This window comes from Salmo salar, chromosome ssa28, assembly GCF_905237065.1.
Source record: "Salmo salar chromosome ssa28, Ssal_v3.1, whole genome shotgun sequence".
Taxonomy (NCBI): Eukaryota; Metazoa; Chordata; class Actinopteri; order Salmoniformes; family Salmonidae; genus Salmo; species Salmo salar.
In genome coordinates this window covers 30,101,187-30,128,386 of record NC_059469.1, presented here as the reverse complement: position 1 = coordinate 30,128,386, position 27,200 = coordinate 30,101,187, and the positions used below count along the sequence as shown (strand labels likewise).

The 27,200-nt window shown below is 44.6% G+C and overlaps 1 protein-coding gene across 3 annotated transcripts in view; it reads right to left on the bottom strand.

The window, feature by feature from the left end:
• The window catches only part of LOC106589860 (syntaxin-binding protein 4), a 137,050-nt gene that overhangs the window by 29,880 nt on the left and 79,970 nt on the right, over positions 1-27,200 (bottom strand). The window contains exons 17-21 of one of the 3 annotated variants that reach the window (XR_006762559.1): positions 22,224-22,409; positions 11,426-11,542; positions 10,894-10,943; positions 2,929-6,026; positions 219-2,825 (exon numbers count right to left, since the gene is read on the bottom strand). Coding sequence is in view for 1 of the 3 variants with exons in the window: in XM_014180263.2 (XP_014035738.1) it covers positions 5,887-6,026; positions 10,894-10,943; positions 11,426-11,542; positions 22,224-22,409 (493 nt within the window). In the remaining 2 variants the exon portion in view is untranslated. Of the gene's footprint in view, positions 1-218; positions 6,027-10,893; positions 10,944-11,425; positions 11,543-22,223; positions 22,410-27,200 lie in introns of those variants that run through there. The other 2 variants (XR_006762558.1, XM_014180263.2) reach the window with 2 other exon arrangements.

Sequence of the window (27,200 nt, the reverse complement as noted above, 5' to 3'; positions counted from 1 at the left end):
TTTCTGAAGGCACTTTACATTTACAACCTTCATCATTAAAATAATTTATTCAGTTTTAATACCAAAGGTATTCTATAAAATACATTGTAATCTTCAAAAATTCAAATGTTAAATGAAATTGTTTAATATTTTGAATGCTTTAGCCTGTGGAGTGATGAGAAAGGTTTGTTTCTTGTGATTTGATATAATCAGTTATGATCAGAATAAGGCAAATTCACTTAACAGGATCAGATTTTTATTTTATTTTGACAGTTTTTAAAGCAAAGGAAATGGTTGAATAACAGTATTATAAATATAAAATGTAACTAAATTTAACATGTAACAATGCTAAATCAATATGATTGACTAAGTGTTTGATTAGTAGGATTGTAAAATTCCAGGAACTTCCCTGGTTTTCCAGAATGCCTGGTTGGAGTATTCTGGATTTCCTGCTTTTCCCTCCAGATTCTGGGAATCCTCCAACCAGGATTTTGGGAAAACTAGGGAATATTTTGAAAGTTCCAGGAATTTTGCAACCCTACTGATTAGTAACAAAGACGGGGTTAGATATGTCTACCTGCACACTGTATTTGGAATAGCAACATTTACATGTTAGTCATTTAGCAGACGCTCTTATCCAGAGCCACTTACAGGCAGACAGTTTTTTCACCTAATTCGCTCAGGGATTCAAACCAGCGACCTTTCGGTTACTGTCCCATCGCTCTTAAGCACTAGACTACTTGCCAACCTATGTAGCTAATAGTGGAATTCCATTGAGCCCCCATAATGTATTGCACTTTACAGTTGTGTACTGTTATATAGAATTCCAGTAGCTAACTAAACATTTTGCTGTAAATATACAGACATTTGTAACAGTTTACATAAGTTTTATGACACCTCAGGCTAACTGTGGGTGCTATTACCCTAAACCCCAACCACCGCTTTATAGCACACAGAAAGTGTTCTGTAGAAAACATTTATTGCTGAGGATACGATATACAGCATAATACTGTACATAAACAAGGACTTTTGTATAAAGTGTGTGATGTGGTGGTCCTGTATGCTTTAGTGGGTATAGAGCAGGGGTATTCAACTCTGACCCTACGAGGTCCGGAGCCTCCTGGTTTTCTGATCTACCTGATAATTAATTGCACCCACCTGCTGTCCCAGGTCTAAACCAGTCCCTGATTAGAAAGAAACAATGAAAAAACACAGTGGAACTGGCTTGGGGGTCCAGAGTTGAGTTTGAGCGGTATAGAGTGAAGCGCTTGCAACGCCAGGATTGTGGGTTCGATTCCTGAGGCCACCCATACGTACAAAATGTATACAAACATGACTAAGTCGCTTTGGATAAAGCTGTCTGCTAAATGGTATATATTATTATTATATTATGTAAGTTTGATGTAAGTATGAGGCAAGTCTAAGAAAGGGTCCTAGAACTGAATAGACAGAAGGAGGACTCTTTAAATTCCAAGTCAATTCCTTTCAATTACAACCTTTGCGCAACCTAAAAATTGTCATTAGGTTGAGTGTGTGTGTGTGTGTGTGTGTGTGTGTGTGTGTGTGTGTGTGTGTGTGTGTGTGTGTGTGTGTGTGTGTGTTGAGAAGGGGTAGGTAAGTAGGTCAATCCAATATTAGAGACCCAAAATGTGTGTGTGTGTTTGTGAATATCCACTCAGAAAGAGTGGATATTCAGTACACAACCAAGCAACACTGAGCCCAGTGGAAATGACTAAGATGGGATCTGGGGAGAGGAGAATGTCTAAAGTACAAACACACACACACACACACACACACACACACACACACACACACACACACACACACACACACACACACACACACACACACACACACACACTCCCTTAGATAAACATCTGTTGATTTTGTAATGCTAGATCCATTGAAAATCTTGAGCCTTGCTGTATTGCGGGGTATACAACCACATCAGGCCTCATCCTTTTCATCAACTGAACGGATAGAAATAATACATGGAGACGTTTCTTTATATGTGTCTAAATGTCCTGTTATCTACCGTACTTTGGTTTTTGTTTATGTATACATGTGTACAGATGACCTAATGTATAATAATGTATAGATAGTATTATGTATTATAGATGAGCAAATTAAACTACTGTACCATGTTTGACTATGACCGCTTTTAGTGTCTTAAACTGAGTGGTCCACAGTGTGGTTATTACAATTGGTATTTTGTATTGTCAACTATACTATCATTGTGGAGTGACACTTTAATACATTTTTCTAACTAACACTTTGGGTCGCCTGATATTGGATTGACCTACTTATCTACCCCTCCTTAACACACAAGCTTACATAACACACCAATGAACACAATAGATTTTCCAACTGATCCAATGTCCTCTTAGAAGTCATCAAAAACCAGAAAGGACTTCCTTCCTTCCTCTCACAGAACATTCATAGGACCTTCTTTTGTTTCACAGAATCACGTGATATTATTATCAGCCTCAGATGGCAGATCCTTTTTTTTGTTGAATGGCAGAAGTGTAAAGTAACAGTCTGGCAGCCTTTAATCCTACAGTACCAAAACATTTCTAGTTCTCCTGTCATCCTACAGTACCAAAACATTTCTAGTTCTTCTGTCATCCTACAGTACCATACCTTTTCTAGTTCTCCTGTCATCCTACCATACCTTTTCTAGTTCTCCTGTCATCCTACAGTACCATACCTTGTCTAGTTCTCCTCTAATCTTACAGTACCATACCTTTTCTAGTTCTCCTCTAATCTTACAGTACCATACCTTTTCTAGTTCTCCTGTCATCCTACCATACCTTTTCTAGTTCTCCTGTCATCCTACAGTACCATACCTTGTCTAGTTCTCCTCTAATCTTACAGTACCATACCTTTTCTAGTTCTCCTGTCATCCTACAGTACCATAACTTTTCTAGTTCTCCTGTCATCCTACCATACCTTTTCTAGTTCTCCTGTCATCCTACCATACCTTTTCTAGTTCTCCTGTCATCCTACAGTACCATAACTTGTCTAGTTCTGCTCTAATCCTGCCATACCTTTTCTAGTTCTCCTCTAATCCTACCATACCTTTTCTAGTTCTCTAATCCTACCATACCTTTTCTAGTTCTCCTCTAATCCTACCATACCTTTTCAAGTTCTCCTCTAATCCTACCATACCTTTTCTAGTTCTCCTCTAATCCTACCATACCTTTTCAAGTTCTCCTCTAATCCTACCATACCTTTTCTAGTTCTCTAATGCTACCATACCTTTTCTAGTTCTCTAATCCTACCATACCTTTTCTAGTTCTCTAATCCTACCATACCTTTTCAAGTTCTCCTCTAATCCTACCATACCTTTTCTAGTTCTCCTCTAATCCTACCATACCTTTTCAAGTTCTCCTCTAATCCTACCATACCTTTTCTAGTTCTCTAATGCTACCATACCTTTTCTAGTTCTCTAATCCTACCATACCTTTTCTAGTTCTCTAATCCTACCATACCTTTTCTAGTTCTTTAATCCTACCATACCTTTTCTAGTTCTTTAATCCTACCATACCTTTTCTAGTTCTCTAATCCTACCATACATTTTCTAGTTCTCTAATCCTACCATACCTTTTCTAGTTCTCCTCTAATCCTACCATACCTTTTCTAGTTCTCTAATCCTACCATACCTTTTCTAGTTCTCTAATCCTACCATACCTTTTCTAGTTCTTTAATCCTACCATACCTTTTCTAGTTCTCTAATCCTACCATACATTTTCTAGTTCTCTAATCCTACCATACAGTTTCTAGTTCTCCAACACTGACTCATATTATCAAGGACAGTACATTTTTATTTTTTGTATCTGACATTCATCTATGATTACCGGAAATGAAAACAGATAGAGAGAAAGGCTACATCCCAAAATGGCACCCTATTCCCTATTTAGTGCACTACTTTTGACCAGGGCCCATAGGGTTGAGTTGACACACCCCAGAGTCACAATGACACGTCCGCCTCAGGTGAGAGCGTAGAGATGGTTAGAGGACGAAACATTGTATCTGTCTCATTATGGCGTCTATGAGAGCATGGGCAGCACCATTGAGGCCATCTCCATTTTTCTTCTACTACTACTTCTATGAGTTCGTAAACAAACTGAAAGGGTGCATACTGCTACCTGGAGTTTGTTGTTTGAACAGGTATAAAGCCAAGATTGACAGTTTACTGCCACCTGCAGTAAATTGTTTTCTCACGGGTATAATTCATTGGCTGATCCCTCCTGATGAACTGGATGGAATTATGTGATCCTTCCTAAATCCATAGGAAGTCCCACCTAGTTGACTACTTCAAAATGGTTATGTCCTCAATGGCGCTGCCCATGCTAAAACAGAATTTTGGGCACTAGAGTCCTCTATCTATCTCTATGGGTGAGAGTTAGATCACCAGGTTGATTGGCTGCTTCACCTCTGACTGGGAAAGGTCAAGAGGGGTCAGGGGTCAGGAGAAAGTCTCATTGGATCAGACAAGGTTAAACTAGAGACAGGAGACAGTGACCTTGGAGGTCATTACTTCTCACCAGAGGCATCAATACAGAGAGTTGGGCCAATGTGGTTTCTGTCTGAACATTCCGAAAGCGCCACTTTCTCCTCCATAGCCGTTGTTAAGTGATAATTTATGGTTACGCATTGTGCTGTTTCTTTCTGAAAGGTTTTGAAAACTATGAAGATGTCCAGTGAAAGCAGATATGCAATTTGTTGACACCACAATACCGACATGGATACACATTGTTCCGAATGGTAATCAGTAAAAATGTCTTAAATTCGCTGCTCTGTTTTACTTGTTTAAGTCGGGTCATTTCAGAGGGAACTATCGGAGGCGCTCTCGTATTGTTACGTCGCCAACATTTCAAGAATAAAGGTGCTAACATGGCGTCCGTTCTGAAACCTGGCCGTAGTCTCTTAATATATGGCTCTACTTCTCACCCTGCTCACAACCTGACACCAACGCTGGATTAGAACTGAATTGAACAATCGGAAACAGTTTGCTCCCATATGGCTCCTGGTCCAGGTGCTATATATTGTAATTCCTGAAGAATCTTGTTAGTAATGACGACATCAGTATCTAACCCCTCTTCATCTCAATCATCTTCTTCACTTCTTTCTTCCTTCCCCGTGGAGTTTTTATGTCCCGGTGTGGAAAGCTTTTCCCCTTTTGATGTACTTGGCTGCATCCCATCCCACTACATTCAGGGCTACTGTGTGGTTAGCGACTGACTTGATCAGGTATATGTATGATGATGTTTTTGTATTGACTAAGGTCTTACTGTACATTTCTAGATACACTGGTACAATTCTGAAAACAATTATTTGATTCAAAACACAAATCTATAGAAAGTCGAACCTTGCGAACATCTCCAACACTATATTTCATGTTGAATGAAAGATCATTCTGTCAGTCCACTAGACGCTGACTACAGAGAAAACTTATTAGTAACTATGGACAGAACAATTAGTCTCTGGTCCGTTCAACTCCACTGGACACAGAGACTGAACATCTCGAAGTTGCTTAGCTGTTTTACGGTCTCATTCTGTTGTCTGAAACTTAAGTGCAAGAATGTCCATCATTTTCTTACAGGCCGCTGTACTAAAAGATGGCGATTGAGATGTGTATAGTAACTACAAAGATGGCTTGGTGTCTGTTATCCGGTTGGTTTTGGTTGGCTTAGTAACTCGATTTTTTGAGGTCTGTTGAGCTGGTTGATTTTGGTTAACTTAGTAACTATGGATATAATTTGGTTGGTTTGGTGTCTGTTATCCGGTTGGTTTCAGAACTATGGAGGTGATTCGTTGTCTGTTGAGCTGATTGGATTTGCATGCTGGACCAGGGATAGAGACGACATGCAGGCATGCAGCGAGTCGAGATGATAGATCACTTACACTCCACCTCCAGAATGGCGCTAACAGTCCGTGTGAGTTCTTTAGCCTCCGCTGTAAGTGTGGCAGCCGTCCACTGGGACTTCTTCCCCACCCGGGCTCCCAGGGGCTGAGAGGAGGCTCCAGCCTTCACGTCACCGGAGCTGCAGAGACACAGACAGGTATAGAGTTAAAGTCTCAAGCTGACAGCATTTTTACACTGTTTTAACCATTGTTGTATTCATCAATCTAGCAAGGGGGCAATATTTAGATTTATTTAATTGGCACGATTAGCAAACTTAGGCACAGTGGTGGAAAAAGTACCCAATTGTGATAGTTGAGTAAAAGTATAGATACCTTAATAGAAAGTTACTCAAGTAAAAGTTAAAGTCACCAAGTAAAATACTACTTGAGTAAAAGTATAAAAGTATAAGGTTCTAAATATACTTAAGTATCAAAATTAAATGTAATTGCTGAAATATACTAAAGTATATCAAAAGTAAAAGTCTAAATGATTTCAAATTCCATATATTAAGCAAACCAGATTGCACCATTTTCTTACGGATTGCCAGGGGCACACTCTTTTACAAATTATGCATTTATGTTTAGTGAGTCCTCCAGATAAGAGGCAGTAGGGATGACCTCTTGATAAGTGCGTGAATTGGAAAAAATGTCAGTCCTGCTAAGCATTCAAAAAAGTACTTTTGTGTGTCAGGGGAAATGGAATAAAAAGTACATTATTATTTTTAGGAATGTAGTGAACTAAAAGTAAAAGTAGTGAAAAGTAAAGTACAGATAACCAACAAAAAAAACGACTTAACTAGTAGTTAAAGTATTTTTACTTAACTACTTTACACCACTACTTAGGCATGACAACAACAAACTCTGAACAGACTCATCCATTCACAACTGACCAAATTTTGAAAGAAAGCATTGTAATTTTGAATTTCGTAAAGTGAGCAAGGGGACTGAGCAAGAGGACAAGTACATTAGAGTGTCTAGTTTGAGAAATAGACGCCTCACAAGGCCTCAACTAGTAGGCCAGCATCCCGGAGTTGCCTCTTCACTGTTGACGTTGAGACTGGTGTTTTCGGGTACTATTTAATGAAGCTGCCAGTTGAGGGCTTGTGAGGCGTCTGTTTTTCAAACTAGACACTCTAATGTACTTGTCCTCTTGCTCAGTTGTGCACCGGGGCCTCCCACTCCTCTTTCTATTCTGGTTACAGCCAGTTTGCGCTGTTCTGTGAAGGGAGTAGTACACAGCAGAGTACGAGATCTTCAGTATCTTGGCAATTTCTTGCATGGAATAGCCTTCATTTCTCAGAACTAGAATAGACTGATGAGTTTCAGAAGAAATGTATTTGTTTCTGGCCATTTTGAGCCTGTAATAGAACCCACAAATGCTGATGCTCCAGATACTCAACTAGTCTAAAGAAGGCCAGCTTTATTGCTTCTTTAATCAGAACAGTTTTCATCTGTGCTAACATAATTGGAAAAGGGTTTTCTTATGATCAATTAGCCTTTTAAAATGATAAACTTGGATTAGCTAACACAATATGCCATTGGTACACAGGAGTGATGGTTGCTGATAATGGGCCTCTGTACGCCTACGAAGATATTCCATAAAACAATCTGCCGTTTCCAGCTACAATAGTCATTTACAACATTAACAATGTCAATTTGATGTTATTTTAATGGACAAAAAAAGTGCTTTACTTTCAAAAACAAGGACATTTCTAAGTGACCCCAAACTTTTGAACGGTAGCGTATATACAGTTGAAGTCGGAAGTTTACATACACCTTAGCCAAATACATTTAAACTCAGTTTTTCACAATTCCTGACATTTAATCAGAGTAAAAATTCCCTGTCTTAGGTCAGTTAGGATTACCACGTTATTTTAAGAATGTGAATAGTAATAGTAGAGATAATTATTTATTTCGGCTTTTATTTCTTTCATCACATTCCCAGTGGGTCAGAAGTTTACATACACTCAATTAGCATTTGGTAGGATTGCCTTTAAATTGTTTAACTTGGATCAAACGTTTCGGGTAGCCTTCCACAAGCTTCCCACAATAAGTTGGGTAAATGTTGGCCCATTCCTCCTGACAGAGTTGGTGTAACTGAGTCAGGTTTGTAGGCCTCCTTGCTCGCACACGCTTTTTCAGTTCTGCCCACAAATTTTCTATAGGATTGAGGTCAGAGCTTTGTGATGGCCACTCCAATACCTTGACTTTGTTGTCCTTAAGCCATTTTGACACAACTTTGGAAGTATGCTTGGGGTCATTGTCCATTTGGAAGACCCATTTGCGACCAAGCTGTAACTTCCTGACTGATGTCTTGAGATGTTGCTTCAATATATACACATCATTTCCCTTCCTCATGGTGCCATCTATTTTGTGAAGTGCACCAGTCCCTTCTGCAGCAAAGCACCCCACAACATGATGCTGCCACCCCTGTGCTTCACGGTTGGGATGGTGTTCTTCGGCTTGCAAGCCTCCCCCCTTTTTCCTCCAAACATAACGATGGTCATTATGGCCAATCAGTTCTATTTTTGTTTCATTAGACCAGAGGACATTTCTCCAAAAAGTACGATCTTTGTCCCCATGTGCAGTTGCAAACAGTAGTCTGGGTTTTTATGGCGGTTTTGGAGCAGTGGCTTCTTCCTTGCTGAGCGGCCTCAGGTTATGTCGATATAGGACTTGTTTTACTGTGAATATAGATACTTTTGTACCTGTTTTCTCCAGCATCTTCACAAGGTCCTTTGCTGTTGTTCTGGGATTGATTTGCACTTTTCGCACCAAAGTATGTTCATCTCTAGGAGACAGAATGCGTCTCCTTCCTGAGTGGTATGACGGCTGCGTGGTCCCATGGTGTTTATACTTGCGTACTATTGTTTGTACAGATGAACGTGGTACCTTCAGGCATTTGGAAATTGCTCCCAATTTTCTGAGGTCTTGGCTGACTTCTTTTGATTTTCCCATGATGTCAAGCAAAGAGGCACTGAGTTTGAAGTTAGGCCTTGAAATACATCCACAGATACACCTCCAATTGACTCAAATGATGTCAATTAGCCTATCAGAAGCTTCTGAAGCCATGACATACTTTTCTGGAATTTTCCAAGCTGTTTAAAGGCACAGTCAACTTAGTGTATGTAAACCTCTGACCCACTGGAATTGCGATACAGTGAATTATATGTGAAATAATCTGTCTGTAAACAATTGTTGGAAAAATTACTTGTGTCATGCACAAAGTAGATGTCCTAACAGACTTGCCAAAACTATAGTTTGTTAACAAAAAATGTGTGGAGTGGTTGAAAAACTAGTTTTAATGACTCCAACCTAAGTGTATGTAAACGTCTAACTTCAACTGTATTTAAAATACTGTCACAAAGAGCACATGTTCATCTTCATAAAAACATTGTTTTCCCATCTCAAGAGGATAAATAAATAAATGACCATAGTAAGTGTCTATCAAGTGTCAAATAAAGTAACAGGATTGACAAATTCTTCTTAAATCAGCCATAAATCCCCTTGTGACAGGGGGAATGGATATGTGTTATGTGCAACATGGAGTGGAAATTGAATGTAAGTTTCACCACCAAAAAAATGAAATTGTTAAAACATTTCTAGTCTATGTTATGCTCAACCCGCTTCGTTTTCCACCAGAAAATGGCCGAAAAGAGTAGATCCATCTCACCTGCTTTTACTCTGTGGTTTGACTATTAGATGTTCAATGTATCTTTAGATTATTTAAAAAGGAATAGTTTCACCATGTTAAAATGAGAGTTCAGTTCATGTAACAGGGTGGACCTTAACATGAAGGGCAGATGTAAATGAATTACTAATCACATTAAATAAATAAGAATCTTCAAAATGACTGTCAATGCAACAAAAATAACTAAGGCTTTACAATGATGGTAAAATTGGAGTAATGTTGGGATTAAGTGGGTTAAAATATTCTTAGAAGTGACAACTTTGACAGAGGAACATTTTGGTATTTTAGCAAGCCTTTATTCATATAAAAAATCTGATTGATTGAATTCTCCATATAGTCTGTAGTAAAGATCACTTAATTTAATATAACAGGCTTTTAAAATTAAATATTGGTGCACAATTTCTACTTAAAATATCAAAGGGACCAAAAAGGAAGTCATTTCGTGGAATGACTCAGAAACAGTGTGGGACCCACAACCGTTAATTATCATTCAGCTGAGTCTGATGCTTGATTCAAGGCTCTACTCCATCCTGTTGGATAAGGAGCAGATGAGAGGAGAACTCTACTAAATGGGTTCTGCTGTCTACAGGGTCCCTCATTACACACCTGCCCACCGACATGGGTCCTGCAGAGGTGCCTGGGTCAAACGCACGCATACACAAACACACACACATGGATAGATGAAGACACACACAGGAGTAGGCACACAGACACACACACACACACACACACACACACACACACAGATAGATAAAGACACGCATACACACAAAGGAAAGCTGCAGGAGGTCTTAGAGATTGGAATTTGTTAGAGACTGCTAGACAAACACACACACTCCCTCCCTCCCTCCCTCCCTCCCTCCCTCCCTCCCTCCCTCCCTCCCTCCCTCCCGCACACAGACACACACACGAAGGGAAGTTACAGGAGGTCTTACATATTGGGTCTTTATAGACACACAGTTTAGTAAAACTGATGGCATTATACAGAATAACATACTGGCTCATTAACTGAAAAGGTTAAGGAAAAATGGTCTGTTAAAAAAATAGGTTTTATGCTTGTCTTTACAATTAGGAGTGTATAGACTTGGTCAGAGATCTGCTGTGTCTGCCAACTGTTGCTACTAGCAACAAGTTAAATGTCGTCTTTTTGTGCATCACTCGCTGCAATCTAATGTCACCATAACCCTTCCTGTATACACTGAATGAATGAGATACTCAGAAAGACAGCCGGCTTTTGAAAGGGAAAGGACGGAGGCAGACATTTTATTAATACTCACTCTATTCATTGGAATAGTGAGCACCATAAACATTCTTACCCGTAGCTCTTCACAGGTCCTTGATTTTCAATGAGGAAGTCTTGGACGTTCTGAACGGGAATGAATGACAAGATTAGTATTATTTGAGTTGACAGCTGTGTCTCCAATACTCTATTTCCTATACGGTGCGCTACTTTTGACCAGGGCCCATACATATGGCCCAAGCATAGGGCCCAAACAGGGCTCTTGTCAAAATTAGTGCACTATAAAGAGAATAGGGTGCCATTTGGGACACATCCGATGAGACCACATTTCTGAACACCACAAGCCTATTTATCAGATCTGGGTTCAAATACTATTTAAGATATTTCAATGACTTTCACATACATTTCGAAGTAAGTACTTGATATTTTTTATTTTGATATTTATTTCCAAATACAGTTGGAAATTATTGGTATGTATTTAAAAATACTCAAATACACAGACACATTTTCTTTTTCAAATAAAAATAGAGCATTCTTAGATGTCATTTTAAGGCCGCACAATGTGAAGACTGTGCAAGGGGTGTGTAAACTTTCACTACGCACTGTACCTCCACGAAGTTGAGCAGTTTACCCATGGACACCTCAAAGCCCTTTTTGGCCTCCTCGTTCTTCCTTAGTTGACACTCCAGAACGGCCACTCTCTTCTTCAGCTCCTCTGTCTCATCCTATCAGAAAGGACAACAACACAGACACTAGGTCGTCAGCTTGGAATTTACTGAATGGCCTACATCAGTGGCCAACATCTGGATGGGTTTTCAAGTTGAAAGATTAGCTGTATTTTCAATAGGTCTGTCATAGTTACTCAGTTAACTTTTTGTATTTTAGTGCACCATTTTTTTTTATCGTATTGTCTGGAAGCGTAGAAAATACACTGAAAACAAGTTGACATTGAGGTTAATGAAAGCGTGCTTTATCAATTTACCAGATTTTTCTATCTGTTACTTTGGATAAAATCAAGATGTCAATATTCTTGTAATGCTTTTTGTATAAAAAATCTTAAATTACAGCTCAATTTGAGCGAATTCTGAATTTGCGATTAATCTTGATAGACCACAGCAAATCCTGTTATGAACACAATAAAAATACATTTTACAGCCCTAATTTTCAATAAACTGTCATTCATTGATGATAGTTTCATTATTTTATAAACTATTGCAAACTAATCTATTGACTTTTCTGTGACTGCCAAAAGTGTGATACTACTTTGTTTGTTTATAAACACTTTTCAATTGACTATGTACATACTATACTACTGTATGTACTCTGAGTGCCAAAAGTGTGACTGGTGATGTAATCATGGTCCAGGTACTGGTTGCTAGCCAGATCAGTACAAATATCCTGACAACTTTAAATGGACGTCACTGAGATTCAACATTAATACATTAATGATGCAGCCAGAGCAGCTCTGGGTCTGAATAATACAAGTCAAATGCTGACCCACTTTTACTGAACAGGACAGAGAGAAAACCTGGAGTGGTTTCACATACATGAGGGCTGGAGATGTGGAGGGGACTCACACAATAAGGAAGGGTGGGGAGTGACAGGAGAGAAAGGAAAAGCAAGGAGGGGAGATGATGTTAAGAATGAGGGAGAAGTCTTAACTTATTTTACTCACACAGGGAAGCAGGAAATCCTGGAGCAGACTAGCAGGGAGAAGGGAAAACCAGGAGCTTTACTTAGCACAGCACAGGGGCGAGGGAGGAACCTGGAAGTTGGCGCCGACAGACATGGCAGCTCAGTTTCTAAGCAACTTTGCAGAATTTTGTTTTTTTGTGTGTAATTTTTTACATATAAGGCCAGAACTTTTTTTGTTATTACATACAGCCGGAAATAACTTTTAGATATCAGAGTAACAGTAATTCACCAGCATTACGAACAGAAAAACAACTTTCCCGAATTGGATCCTTTGTTCATACCCCCCAGATTATTGAATTTATCCCAGGGGCTGCTCCAAGACGCCGCTGGCGGAAAAGAGGTATTCAGAGTGAACTTCAAGCGGTGGAGAAGAGGTATTCAGAGTGGACATCTAGTCTGACTCAGGAGGCGTACACACCATCCACGGCTTCCGAGTATTTTACTTGCTCATGTTCAGTCCTTGGACAATAAAGTAGAAGAGCTCAGGATGAGGATTTCCTTCCAGAGAGACATCAGGGGCTGTAACATAATCTGTTTCACGGAATCATGGCTCTCTCCAGATATACTGTCCCCGTCCATACAGCCAACTGGGTTCTCAGTACATCGCGCAGACAAGACTAACTCTCCGGGAAGAAGAAAGGCGGGGGTGTATGTTTCATGAATAACTACTCATGGTGAGATTGTGATAACGTACAGGAGCTTGTACTCCTTTTGTTCAACCGACCTAGAATATCTCACAATCAAATGTCGACCAAATTACCTCCCATGAGAATTCTCTTCGTTATAGTCACAGCCGTGTATATTCCCCTTCAAGTCGATACCACGACAGCCCTCAAGGAACTACACTGGACTTTGTGCAAATTGGAAACCACATATCCTAAGGCCGCATTTGTTGTAGCTGGGGATTTTAACAAAGCAAATTTGAGGAAAACCCTACCGAAGTTCTATCAACACAATGCCTGTAGTACTCACGCTACAAAAACTCTCGACCATTGTTACTCTCCCTTCAGGGATGGCTACAACGCCTTCCCTTCGGCAAATCAGATCACGACTCCATTCTGCTCCTCCCTTGCTATAGGCAGAAACTCAAATAGGAAGTACCCGTGCTAAGGTCTATTCAACGCTGGTCTGACCAATCAGAATCCATGCTTCAAGATTGTTTTGATCACGCGGACTGGGATATGTTCCAGGTTGCCTCTGGGAGTAACATTGACGTATACACGGACACAGTGACTGAGTTCATCAAGGAAGTGTATAGGGAATGTTGTTCCCACTGTGACTATTAAAACCTACCCAAACCAAAAACCGTGGTTAGATGGAAGAGTTCGCGCAAAACTGAAAGCATGAACCACCTCATTCAACGGCAAGGTGACTGAGAATACGGTAGAAAACAAACAATTCAATGGCTCAGACACGTACAGTTGAAGTCGGAAGTTTACATACACCTTAGCCAAATACATTTAAACTCAGTTTTTCACAATTCCTGACATTTAATCAGAGTAAAAATTCCCTGTCTTGGGTCAGTTAGGATTACCACTTTATTTTAAGAATGTGAAATGTCAGAATAATAGTTGAGAGAATGATTTATTTCAGCTTTTATTTATTTTAGCACATTCCCAGTGGGTCAGAATTTTACATACACTCAATTAGTATTTGGTAGCACTGCCTTTAAATTGTTTAACTTGGGTCAAACATTTCGGGTAGCCTTCCACAAGCTTCCCACCATAAGTTGGGTGAATTTTGGCCCATTCCTCCTGACAGAGCTGGTGTAACTGAATCAGGTTTGTAGGCCTCCTTGCTCGCTCACGCTTTTTCAGTTCTGCCCACAAATTTTCTATAGGATTGAGGTCAGGGCTTTGTGATGGCCACTCCAATACCTTGACTTTGTTGTCGTTAAGCCATTTTGACACAACTTTGGAAGCATGCTTGGGGTCATTGTCCATTTGGAAGACCCATTTGCAACCAAGCTGTAACTTCCTGACTGATGTCTTGATGTTGCTTCAATATATCCACATAATTTTCCTTTCCTCATGATGCCATCTATTTTGTGAAGTGCACCTGTCCCTCCTGCAGCAAAGCACCCCAACAACATGATGCTGCCACCCCCGTGCTTCACGGTTGGGATGGTGTTCTTCAGCTTGCAAGCCTCCTCCTTTTTCCACCAAACATAACGATGGTCATTATGGCCAAATAGTTCTGTTTTTGTTTCATCAGACCAGAGGACATTTCTCCAAAAAGTATGATCTTTGTCCCCATGTGCAGTTGCAAACCGTAGTCTGTCTTTTTATGGCAGTTTTGGAGCAGTGGCTTCTTCCTTGCTGAGCGGCCTTTCAGGTTATGTCGATATAGGACTCGTTTTATTGTGGATATAGATACGTTTGTACCTGTTTCCTCCAGCATCTTCACAAGGTCCTTTGCTGTTGTTCTGGGATTGATTTTCACACCAAAGTACGTTCATCTCTAGGAGACAGAACGCTTCTGTCAGAAGCTTCTAAAGCCATGACATAATTTTCTGGAATTTTCCAAGCTGTTTAAAGGCACAGTCAACTCAGTGTATGTAAATTTCTAACCCACTGGAATTGTGATACAGTGAATTATAAGTAAAATAATGTGTCTGTAAACAATTCTTGGAAAAATTACTTGTGTCATGCACAAAGTACATGTCCTACCCGACTTATCAAAACTACAGTTTGTTAACAAGAAATTTGTGGTGTGGTTGAAAAACGAGTTTTAATGACTCCAACCTAAGTGTATGTAAACTTTCGACTTCAACTGTATGTGGCACGGCCTACAGACAATCACGGATTACAAAGGGAAAACCAGCCTCATCGCGGACACAAACGTTTTGCTTCTGGACAAGCTAAACACCTCATTTGCCCGCTTTGAGGATAACACATTCCCACCGACATGGTCTGCTCCCAAGGACTGTGGGCTCTCGTTCTCCGTGGCATTTAAGCGTGTTAACCCTCACAAGACTGCAGGTCTAGACGGTATACCTAGCCGTGTCCTCAGAGCATGCGCAGACCAGCTGGCTGGAGTGTTTACGGACATATTCAATCTCTCTCCAATCTTTGTCTGCTGTCCCCACTTGCTTCAAGATGTCCACCATTCTTCCTGTACCCAAGAAAGCAAAGGTAACTGAACTAAATGACTATCGCACCGTAGCACTCACTTCTGTCATCATGAAGTGCTTTGAGAGGCTAGTTAAGGATCATATCACCTCCACCTTACACCATAGATGCACCTCAATTTGCATACCGTCCCGATAGATCTACAGATGATGCCATCGCCATTGCACTGCACACTGCCCTATCCCATCTGGACAAGAGGAATACACCATAGTACCCTCCAAGCTCATCATTAAGCTCGAGACCCTTGGTCTGAACCCCACCCTGTGCAACTGGGTCCTGGACATCTTGATGGGTCGCCCCCAGGTGGTGAAGGTTGGAAATAACACCTCCACTACGCTGATCCACAACACAGGGACCCAACAAGGTTGCGTTCTCAGCCCCCTCCTGTACTCCCTGTTCATCCATGACTGCGTGTCCACGCACGCTTCCAACTCAATCATAAAGTTTGCAGACAACATGACAGTAGTAGGTCTGATTACCAACAATGATGAGACAGCCTACAGGGAGGAGGTGAGGGCCCTGGCGGAGTGGTGCCAGGAAAATAACCTCTCCCTCAACGTCAACAAAACAAAGGAGCTGATCGTGGACTTCAGGAGACAACAGAGCGAGCTAGCCCCTATTCACATCGACGGTACCGCAGTGGAGAAGGTGAAAAGCTTCAAGTTCCTCTGCATACACATCACTGACAATATGAAATGGTTCACCCACACAGACAGTGTGGTGAAGAAGGCGCAACAGCATCTTTTCAACCTCAGGAGGCTGAAGAAATCCGGCTTGGCCCATAAGACCCTCAAACTTTTACAGATGTACAATTGAGAGCATCCTGTCGGGCTGTATCACCGCCTGGTACGGCAACTGCACTGCCCGCAACCGCAGGGGTCTCCAGAGGATGGTGCAGTCTGCCCAAAGCATCACCGGGGGCACACTGCCTGCCCTCCAGCACACCTACAGAACCTGATGTCACAGGAAGGCCAAAAATATCATAAATGACATCAATCACCCGAGCCACGGCCTGTTCACACTGCTACCATCCAGAGGTCGAGGTCAGTACAGGTCAGTACAGGTAAAGCTGTGACCGAGAGACTGAAAAACAGCTTCTATCTCAAGGTCATCAGACTGTTAAATATCCATCACTAGCCGGCTACCACCTGGTTACTCAACCCTGCACCTTAGAGGCTGCTGCCCTATGTACATAGACATGGAATCACTGGTCACTTTAAATGGAACACTAGTCACTTTAATAATGTTTACATACTGTTTTACTAATTTCATATGTATATACTGTACTCTACTGTACTTTAGTCAATGCCACTCAGACATTGCTCGTCCTAATATTTAGATATTTCTTAATTCCATTATTTTACTTTTAGATGTGTGTATTTTTGTGAATTGTTAGATACTACTGTATTGTTGGAGCTAGGAACACAAGCATTATGTGTATGTGACCAGTAACATTTTCATTGATTTGATTTGGAGTGGACTTTACCTAGCAGCACAGGGGAGAGGGAGGGAGGAACCTGGAGCGGACTTTACCTAGCAGCACAGGGGAGAGGGAGGGGGGAACCTGGAGCGGACTTTACCTAGCAGCACAGGGGAGAGGGAGGAACCTGGAGCGGACTTTACCTAGCAGCACAGGGGAGAGGGAGGGAGGAACCTGGAGCGGACTTTACCTAGCAGCACAGGGGAGAGGGAGGAACCTGGAGCGGACTTTACCTAGCAGCACAGGGAGAGGGAGGGAGGAACCTGGAGCGGACTTTACCTAGCAGCACAGGGGAGAGGGAGGGGGGAACCTGGAGCGGACTTTACCTAGCAGCACAGGGGAGAGGGAGGAACCTGGAGCGGACTTTACCTAGCAGCACAGGGGAGAGGGGGGAACCTGGAGCGGACTTTACCTAGCAGCACAGGGGAAAGGGAGGAACCTGGAGCGGACTTTACCTAGCAGCACAGGGGAGAGGGAGGAACCTGGAGCGGACTTTACCTAGCAGCACAGGGGAGAGGGGGGAACCTGGAGCGGACTTTACCTAGTAGCACAGGGGAGAGGGAGGGAGGAACCTGGAGCGGACTTTACCTAGCAGCACAGTGGAGAGGGAGGAACCTGGAGCGGATTTTACCTAGCAGCACAGGGGAGAGAGAGGGAGGAACCTGGAGCGGACTTTACCTAGCAGCACAGGGGAGAGGGAGGGAGGAACCTGGAGCGGACTTTACCTAGCAGCACAGGGGAGAGAGAGGGAGGAACCTGGAGCGGATTTTACCTAGCAGCACAGGGGAGAGGGAGGGAGGGACCTGGAGCGGACTTTACCTAGCAGCACAGGGGAGAGGGAGGGAGGAACCTGGAGCGGACTTTACCTAGCAGCACAGGGGAGAGGGAGGAACCGGGAGCGGATTTTACCTAGCAGCACAGGGGAGAGGGAGGGAGGAACCTGGAGCGGATTTTACCTAGCAGCACAGGGGAGAGGGAGGGAGGAACCTGGAGCGGACATTACCTAGCAGCAAAGTGGAGAGGGAGGAACCTGGAGCGGATTTTACCTAGCAGCACAGGGGAGAGAGAGGGAGGAACCTGGAGCGGACTTTACCTAGCAGCACAGGGGAGAGAGAGGGAGGAACCTGGAGCGGACTTTACCTAGCAGCACAGGGGAGAGGGAGGGAGGAACCTGGAGCGGACTTTACCTAGCAGCACAGGGGAGAGGGAGGGAGGAACCTGGAGCGGACTTTACCTAGCAGCACAGGGGAGAGAGAGGGAGGAACCTGGAGCGGATTTTACCTAGCAGCACAGGGGAGAGGGAGGGAGGGACCTGGAGCGGACTTTACCTAGCAGCACAAGGGAGAGGGAGGGAGGAACCTGGAGCGGACTTTACCTAGCAGCACAGGGGAGAGGGAGGAACCGGGGAGCGGATTTTACCTAGCAGCACAGGGGAGAGGGAGGGAGGAACCTGGAGCGGATTTTACCTAGCAGCACAGGGGAGAGGGAGGGAGGAACCTGGAGCGGACATTACCTAGCAGCAAAGTGGAGAGGGAGGAACCTGGAGCGGATTTTACCTAGCAGCACAGGGGAGAGAGAGGGAGGAACCTGGAGCGGACTTTACCTAGCAGCACAGGGGAGAGAGAGGGAGGAACCTGGAGCGGACTTTACCTAGCAGCACAGGGGAGAGGGAGGGAGGAACCTGGAGCGGACTTTACCTAGCAGCACAGGGGAGAGGGAGGGAGGAACCTGGAGCGGACTTTACCTAGCAGCACAGGGGAGAGGGAGGGAGGAACCTGGAGCGGACTTTACCTAGCAGCACAGGGGAGAGGGAGGGAGGAACCTGGAGCGGATTTTACCTAGCAGCACAGGGGAGAGGGAGGGAGGAACCTGGAGCGGACTTTACCGAGCAGCACAGGGGAGAGGGAGGGAGGAACCTGGAGCGGATTTTACCTAGCAGCACAGGGGAGAGGGAGGGAGGAACCTGGAGCGGAATTTACCTAGCAGCACAGGGGAGAGAGAGGGAGGAACCTGGAGCGGACTTTACCTAGCAGCACAGGGGAGAGGGAGGGAGGGACCTGGAGCGGACTTTACCTAGCAGCACAGGGGAGAGGGAGGGAGGAACCTGGAGCGGACTTTACCTAGCAGCACAGGGGAGAGGGAGGAACCTGGAGCGGATTTTACCTAGCAGCACAGGGGAGAGGGAGGGAGGAACCTGGAGCGGACTTTACCTAGCAGCACAGGGGAGAGGGAAGGAGGAACCTGGAGCGAACTTTACCTAGCAGCACAGGGGAGAGGGAGGGACCTGGAGCGGACTTTACCTAGCAGCACAGGGGAGAGGGAGGGACCTGGAGCGGACTTTACCTAGCAGCACAGGGGAGAGGGAGGGAGGAACCTGGAGCGGACTTTACCTAGCAGCACAGGGGAGAGGGAGGGGAGAACCTGGAGCGGACTTTACCTAGCAGCACAGGGGAGAGGGAGGAACCTGGAGCGGACTTTACCTAGCAGCACAGGGGAGAGGGAGGGAGGAACCTGGAGCGGATTTTACCTAGCAGCACAGGGGAGAGGGAGGGAGGAACCTGGAGCGGATTTTACCTAGCAGCACAGGGGAGAGGGAGGGAGGAACCTGGAGCGGACTTTACCTAGCAGCACAGGGGAGAGGGAGGGAGGAACCTGGAGCGGACTTTACCTAGCAGCACAGGGGAGAGGGAGGAATCTGGAGCGGACTTTACCTAGCAGCACAGGGGAGAGGGAGGAACCTGGAGCGGACTTTACCTAGCAGCACAGGGGAGAGGGAGGAATCTGGAGCGGACTTTACCTAGCAGCACAGGGGAGAGGGAGGGAGGAACCTGGAGCGGACTTTACCTAGCAGCACAGGGGAGAGGGAGGGAGGAACCTGGAGCGGACTTTACCTAGCAGCACAGGGGAGAGGGAGGGAGGAACCTGGAGCGGACTTTACCTAGCAGCACAGGGGAGAGGGAGGGAGGAACCTGGAGCGGACTTTACCTAGCAGCACAGGGGAGAGGGAGGGAGGAACCTGGAGCGGACTTTACCTAGCAGCACAGGGGAGAGGGAGGGAGGAACCTGGAGCGGACTTTACCTAGCAGCACAGGGGAGAGGGAGGGAGGAACCTGGAGCGGACTTTACCTAGCAGCACAGGGGAGAGGGAGGGAGGAACCTGGAGCGGACTTTACCTAGCAGCACAGGGGAGAGGGAGGGAGGAACCTGGAGCGGACTTTACCGAGCAGCACAGGGGAGAGGGAGGGAGGAACCTGGAGCGGATTTTACCTAGCAGCACAGGGGAGAGGGAGGGAGGAACCTGGAGCGGAATTTACCTAGCAGCACAGGGGAGAGAGAGGGAGGAACCTGGAGCGGACTTTACCTAGCAGCACAGGGGAGAGGGAGGGAGGGACCTGGAGCGGACTTTACCTAGCAGCACAGGGGAGAGGGAGGGAGGAACCTGGAGCGGACTTTACCTAGCAGCACAGGGGAGAGGGAGGAACCTGGAGCGGATTTTACCTAGCAGCACAGGGGAGAGGGAGGGAGGAACCTGGAGCGGACTTTACCTAGCAGCACAGGGGAGAGGGAGGGAGGAACCTGGAGCGAACTTTACCTAGCAGCACAGGGGAGAGGGAGGGACCTGGAGCGGACTTTACCTAGCAGCACAGGGGAGAGGGAGGAACCTGGAGCGGACTTTACCTAGCAGCACAGGGGAGAGGGAGGGAGGAACCTGGAGCGGATTTTACCTAGCAGCACAGGGGAGAGGGAGGGGAGAACCTGGAGCGGACTTTACCTAGCAGCACAGGGGAGAGGGAGGAACCTGGAGCGGACTTTACCTAGCAGCACAGGGGAGAGGGAGGGAGGAACCTGGAGCGGATTTTACCTAGCAGCACAGGGGAGAGGGAGGGAGGAACCTGGAGCGGATTTTACCTAGCAGCACAGGGGAGAGGGAGGGAGGAACCTGGAGCGGACTTTACCTAGCAGCACAGGGGAGAGGGAGGAACCTGGAGCGGACTTTACCTAGCAGCACAGGGGAGAGGGAGGAATCTGGAGCGGACTTTACCTAGCAGCACAGGGGAGAGGGAGGGAGGAACCTGGAGCGGACTTTACCTAGCAGCACAGGGGAGAGGGAGGGAGGAACCTGGAGCTGACTTTACCTAGCAGCACAGGGGAGAGGGAGGGAGGAACTTGGAGCGGATGGGGCAGTAGCTCGCGGGTCTGCGTACACACATTCGTACCCACACATGCAGTCAGTTAGCCTAGTAAGCAAAACATTGTAGTGGCCTCCCTCTTGACAGCGAAGAGAAAAAAGTTTTAGCATTAATTTCCTGCAATTCTACACATTTTGCCATGGGGCATAGAGTAAATTTTGCAGTTTTAGAGCAAGTTTGCTACAATTCTACATATTTTGCCATGGGGCATTGAGTAAATGTTGCAGTTTTGGAGCAAGTTGCACCTTGTGTATTCTACTATTCTAACTCTCAACAGCAGTTTTTGGAAATTGATCTGCGGGCCTACAAAAGGGGAGCCGTGGGCCGCTAGTTGCTCATCCCTGCCTTAAGCCAAGTTAATAAAATGTGCAGTCGAGTCGTTGCGGACATCTTGCTAACCCAGTGCCACCGACATGGTCCGGTCCCAAGGACTGTGGGCTCTCGTTCTCCATGGCCGACGTGAGTAAGACATTTAGGCGTGTATGTGATACATGTTAATAATACATGTGGTCGAAGAGTAGACTGTTATTCATTCCAACTGGGGAATGTAGTATAGTCTTAGCTCAGACTGGGCACAGGTTTATAGGCCCTACACACGAACGGAGGGCTAGTGAAGTCTGTTACCTCAGACTGGGTTTATAGGCCCTGCAACACACTAACAAAGGAAAAGGAGAATGACATGAAAAGGAGAGAGAGAAGGAAAGACAGTAAGAGAAGAGTGCAACAACAAAAAACATCTTCGCCAGGAGGTCCACAGTTCTGCTGCTCATATGGCCTGGTCTACAGTAGTGCACTACATGGACAATAATAGCACTGTTCAAAACTGTGTAGGGTATTGGCTCTGCTCAAAAGTAGTGCACTACTGTATCTAGAGATTAAAGGGTATGATTTGAGACTCAGTCTGTGTTACCTGCACCTGGCTGGACTGGCCGGGCTGCTCTGTCCTCTGGGTCTGGAGCTCAGCTATCTCAGCCTCCAGGAGATGGATCACCTCCTCATAATCCATCTCCATCCCTCTGGCCTGCTTCTGGGCTGCCTCAGACAGCTGGATCCGGCTCCGCAGCGCACGGCTCTCCTCAACCCCAGACTTGACCTCCTACCATCGACAGGACAGGACAGTTAAACAGGAACAGGGATACAGGAGTTCCGGGAGGTGGGCTTGTTGCCTTGAGTCCAGAGTGGACCAACTTAAACTTAATTATATGTTTGACATCTTAAATGATCGTGGCCCAGGTTACATGAAAAACCACATTGATATGGTCTATAACCAGTACCAAAGCTAGTGTTATGTCTAGTAAAATCCCAAGAGTAAACAGTACTGCGAGGAGCATGTTTTCCATACAGGCATTTGTCTATGGAATAGCCTTCCCTTGGAGATCAAGCAAATGAAAATAGGTTTCAAAAGCAGACAAAGGTTTTCATTTGGACAAGGTTGTCTAAGTAAGAGAAACCACTCCACTGCCCCTTGTGCCCCCTACTGCTGGTCAGGTATATTTATTTAAAGGATCGGTGTGATGTGCAATTAATAGATTGTTTTAATGTGAAATTAATATGGTTGATTTTTAAGGTTAGGGAGAAGTACAGTGAATAGTGCCACTTTTTAGGATGTCAATATAAATGAATGTATTTATGGCTGTTTGTAATTTTGTCTTCTCTTTTAATCATTATATGTGTTATTGTTTTTACCATTGAGGACCACTTTAGAAACAAACGTTTTAATTAATACTTTCAAGTGATATCCTCTGGGTCCACATTGTGTATAAGTCTGTGTCCCAAAATAAATTCAATTCAATTCAATAGGCAAAGGTTCAGTGCATGTTGAAATTGTGAGGGAACATTTTACTGCTTGAATGCTTGAATGAACGAACGAACGAACGAAAGAATGAACGACAATGAAAAAGCAGGATGCTACATTATTTTCTCAGTTTGAATGGTGCTTTGCTTCAAAACAATTATTCACTTCTTCCCGAGGTGTTCTGAGGTCATTCTCACAAGCTAGAGACAACGCACTAGAGTAGTTTTCAATGATGCCTAGGAACAGTGGGTTAACTGCCTTGATCAGGGGCAGAATGACAGATTGTTTTTACCTAGTCAGCTTGGGGATTCGATCTTGCAACCTTTCGGTTACAAGTCCAGCGCTCTAACCACTAGTCTATCTGCCGCCTCGTAAGATAAGACAAGGCGGTAAAATAGAGACAACGCGCTAGAGTAAACACGCTAGTCAACACGGTAGAGTAGAGACAACACACTAAAGTCAATACGCTAGAGTAGAGACAACGTGCTAGAGTAGATTCAATGTGCTATAGTAAAGTCAACACGCTAGAGTCAACGCGCTAGAGTAGAGTCAACACGCTGGAGTAGAGTCAATGCGCTAGAGTAGAGTCAACACGCTATAGTAGAGTCAATACGCTAGAGTCAACGCGCTAGAGTAGATTCAATGTGCTATAGTAGAGTCAATACGCTAGAGTAGAGTCAACGCGCTATAGTAGAGTCAATACGCTAGAGTCAACGCGCTAGAGTAGAGTCAACACGCTAGAGTAGATTCAATGCACTATAGTAGAGTCAATACACGAGTCAACGCGCTAGAGTCGAGTCAATATGCTAGACAACACACTACAGTTGAGTCAATACGCTAGATTAGAGACAACACGCTAGAGTAGAGTCAACGCGCTAGAGTATAGACAACACGCTAGAGTAGTGTCAACGCGCTAGAGTATAGACAACACGCTAGAGTAGTGTCAACGCGCTAGAGTATAGACAACACGCTAGAGTAGTGTCAACGCGCTAGACAACACGCTAGAGTAGAGACAACACGCTAGAGTAGAGACACTGCACTAGAGTTGAGTCAACACGCTAGAGTCAACACGCTAGAGTCAACACGCTAGAGTCAACATGCTAGAGTAGAGTCAATGCGCTAGATTAGAGTCAACATGCTAGACAACATGCTAGAGTAGTCAACACGCCAGAGTAGTCAACACGCTAGAGTAGAGTCAACACGCTTGAGTCAACGCGCTAGAGTCAACATGCTAGACAACACGCTAGAGTAGTCAACACGCTAGAGTAGAGTCAACACACTAAACACGCTAGAGTAGTCGATGCGCTAGAGTCAACAGGTTAGAGTAGTCAACACACTAGACAACACGCTAGAGTAGAGTCAACACGCTAGAGTACAGTCAATGCGCTAGAGTAGAGTCAACATGCTAGAGTCAACACGTTAGAGTAGAGACAACACGTTAGAGTAGAGTCAACATGCTAGAGTAGAGTCAACACGCTAGAGTAGAGACAACACGCTAGAGTAGAGACAACACGCTAGAGTAGAGACAACACGCTAGAGTAGAGTCAACATGCTAGAGTAGAGTTAGCGCGCTAGAGTAGAGTCAACACGCTAGAGTAGAGTCAACGCACTAGAGTAGAGTTAGCGCGCTAGAGTAAACACGCTAGAGTAGAGTCAACACGCTAGAGTAGAGTCAACACGCTAGAGTCAACAATGTAGAGTAGAGTCAACACGCTAGAGTAGAGTCAACATGCTAGATTAGAGTTAGCGCGCTAGAGTCAACAATGTAGAGTAGAGTCAACACGCTAGAGTAGAGTCAACACGCTAGAGTAGAGTTAGCGTGCTAGAGTAGAGTCAACATGCTAGAGTAGAGTTAGCGCGCTAGAGTCAACACGCTAGAGTAGAGTCAACACGCTAGAGTAGAGTCAACACGCTAGAGTAGAGTCAACACGCTAGAGTAGAGTCAACACGCTAGAGTAGAGTCAACACGCTTGAGTCAACGCGCTAGAGTCAACATGCTAGACAACACGCTAGAGTAGTCAACACGCTAGAGTAGAGTCAACACACTAAACACGCTAGAGTAGTCGATGCGCTAGAGTCAACAGGTTAGAGTAGAGTCAACACACTAGACAACACGCTAGAGTAGAGTCAACACGCTAGAGTCAACAATGTAGAGTAGAGTCAACACGCTAGAGTAGAGTCAACATGCTAGATTAGAGTTAGCGCGCTAGAGTCAACAATGTAGAGTAGAGTCAACACGCTAGAGTAGAGTCAACACGCTAGAGTAGAGTTAGCGTGCTAGAGTAGAGTCAACATGCTAGAGTAGAGTTAGCGCGCTAGAGTCAACACGCTAGAGTAGAGTCAACACGCTAGAGTAGAGTCAACACGCTAGAGTAGAGTCAACACGCTAGAGTAGAGTCAACACGCTAGAGTAGAGTCAACACGCTTGAGTCAACGCGCTAGAGTCAACATGCTAGACAACACGCTAGAGTAGTCAACACGCTAGAGTAGAGTCAACACACTAAACACGCTAGAGTAGTCGATGCGCTAGAGTCAACAGGTTAGAGTAGAGTCAACACACTAGACAACACGCTAGAGTAGAGTCAACACGCTAGAGTAGAGTCAACGCGCTAGAGTAGAGTCAACATGCTAGAGTCAACACGCTAGAGTAAAGACAACATGCTAGAGTAGAGTCAACATGCTAGAGTAGAGACAACATGCTAGAGTAGAGACAACACGTTAGAGTAGAGACAACACGCTAGAGTAGAGTCAACATGCTAGAGTAGAGTCAACACGCTAGAGTAGAGTCAACACGCTAGAGTAGAGTCAACACGCTAGAGTAGAGTCAACACGCTAGAGTAGAGTCAACACGCTAGAGTAGAGTCAACACGCTAGAGTAGAGTCAACATGCTAGAGTAGAGTTAGCGCGCTAGAGTAGAGTCAACGCACTAGAGTAGAGTTAGCGCGCTAGAGTAAACACGCTAGAGTAGAGTCAACACGCTAGAGTAGAGTCAACACGCTAGAGTAGAGTTAGCGCGCTAGAGTCAACAATGTAGAGTAGAGTCAACACGCTAGAGTAGAGTCAACATGCTAGATTAGAGTTAGCGCGCTAGAGTCAACAATGTAGAGTAGAGTCAACACGCTAGAGTAGAGTCAACACGCTAGAGTAGAGTCAACATGCTAGAGTAGAGTTAGCGTGCTAGAGTCAACAATGTAGAGTAGAGTCAACACGCTAGAGTAGAGTCAACACGCTAGAGTAGAGTCAACACGCTAGAGTAGAGTCAACATGCTAGAGTAGAGTTAGCGCGCTAGAGTCAACAATGTAGAGTAGAGTCAACACGCTAGAGTAGAGTCAACATGCTAGAGTAGAGTTAGCGCGCTAGAGTCAACAATGTAGAGTAGAGTCAACACGCTAGAGTAGAGTCAACACGCTAGAGTAGAGTCAACATGCTAGAGTAGAGTCAACATGCTAGAGTAGAGTTAGCACGCTAGAGTCAACATGCTAGAGTAGAGTTAGCGCGCTAGAGTCAACAATGTAGAGTAGAGTCAACACGCTAGAGTAGAGTCAACACGCTAGAGTAGAGTTAGCGCGCTAGAGTCAACAATGTAGAGTAGAGTCAACACGCTAGAGTAGAGTCAACATGCTAGATTAGAGTTAGCGCGCTAGAGTCAACAATGTAGAGTAGAGTCAACACGCTAGAGTAGAGTCAACATGCTAGAGTAGAGTCAACATGCTAGAGTAGAGTTAGCGCGCTAGAGTCAACAATGTAGAGTAGAGTCAACACGCTAGAGTAGAGTCAACACGCTAGAGTAGAGTCAACATGCTAGAGTAGAGTCAACATGCTAGAGTAGAGTCAACACGCTAGAGTAGAGTCAACATGCTAGAGTAGAGTTAGCGCGCTAGAGTCAACAATGTAGAGTAGAGTCAACACGCTAGAGTAGAGTCAACATGCTAGAGTAGAGTTAGCACGCTAGAGTCAACATGCTAGAGTAGAGTTAGCGCGCTAGAGTCAACAATGTAGAGTAGAGTCAACACGCTAGAGTAGAGTCAACACGCTAGAGTAGAGTTAGCGTGCTAGAGTAGAGTCAACATGCTAGAGTAGAGTTAGCGCG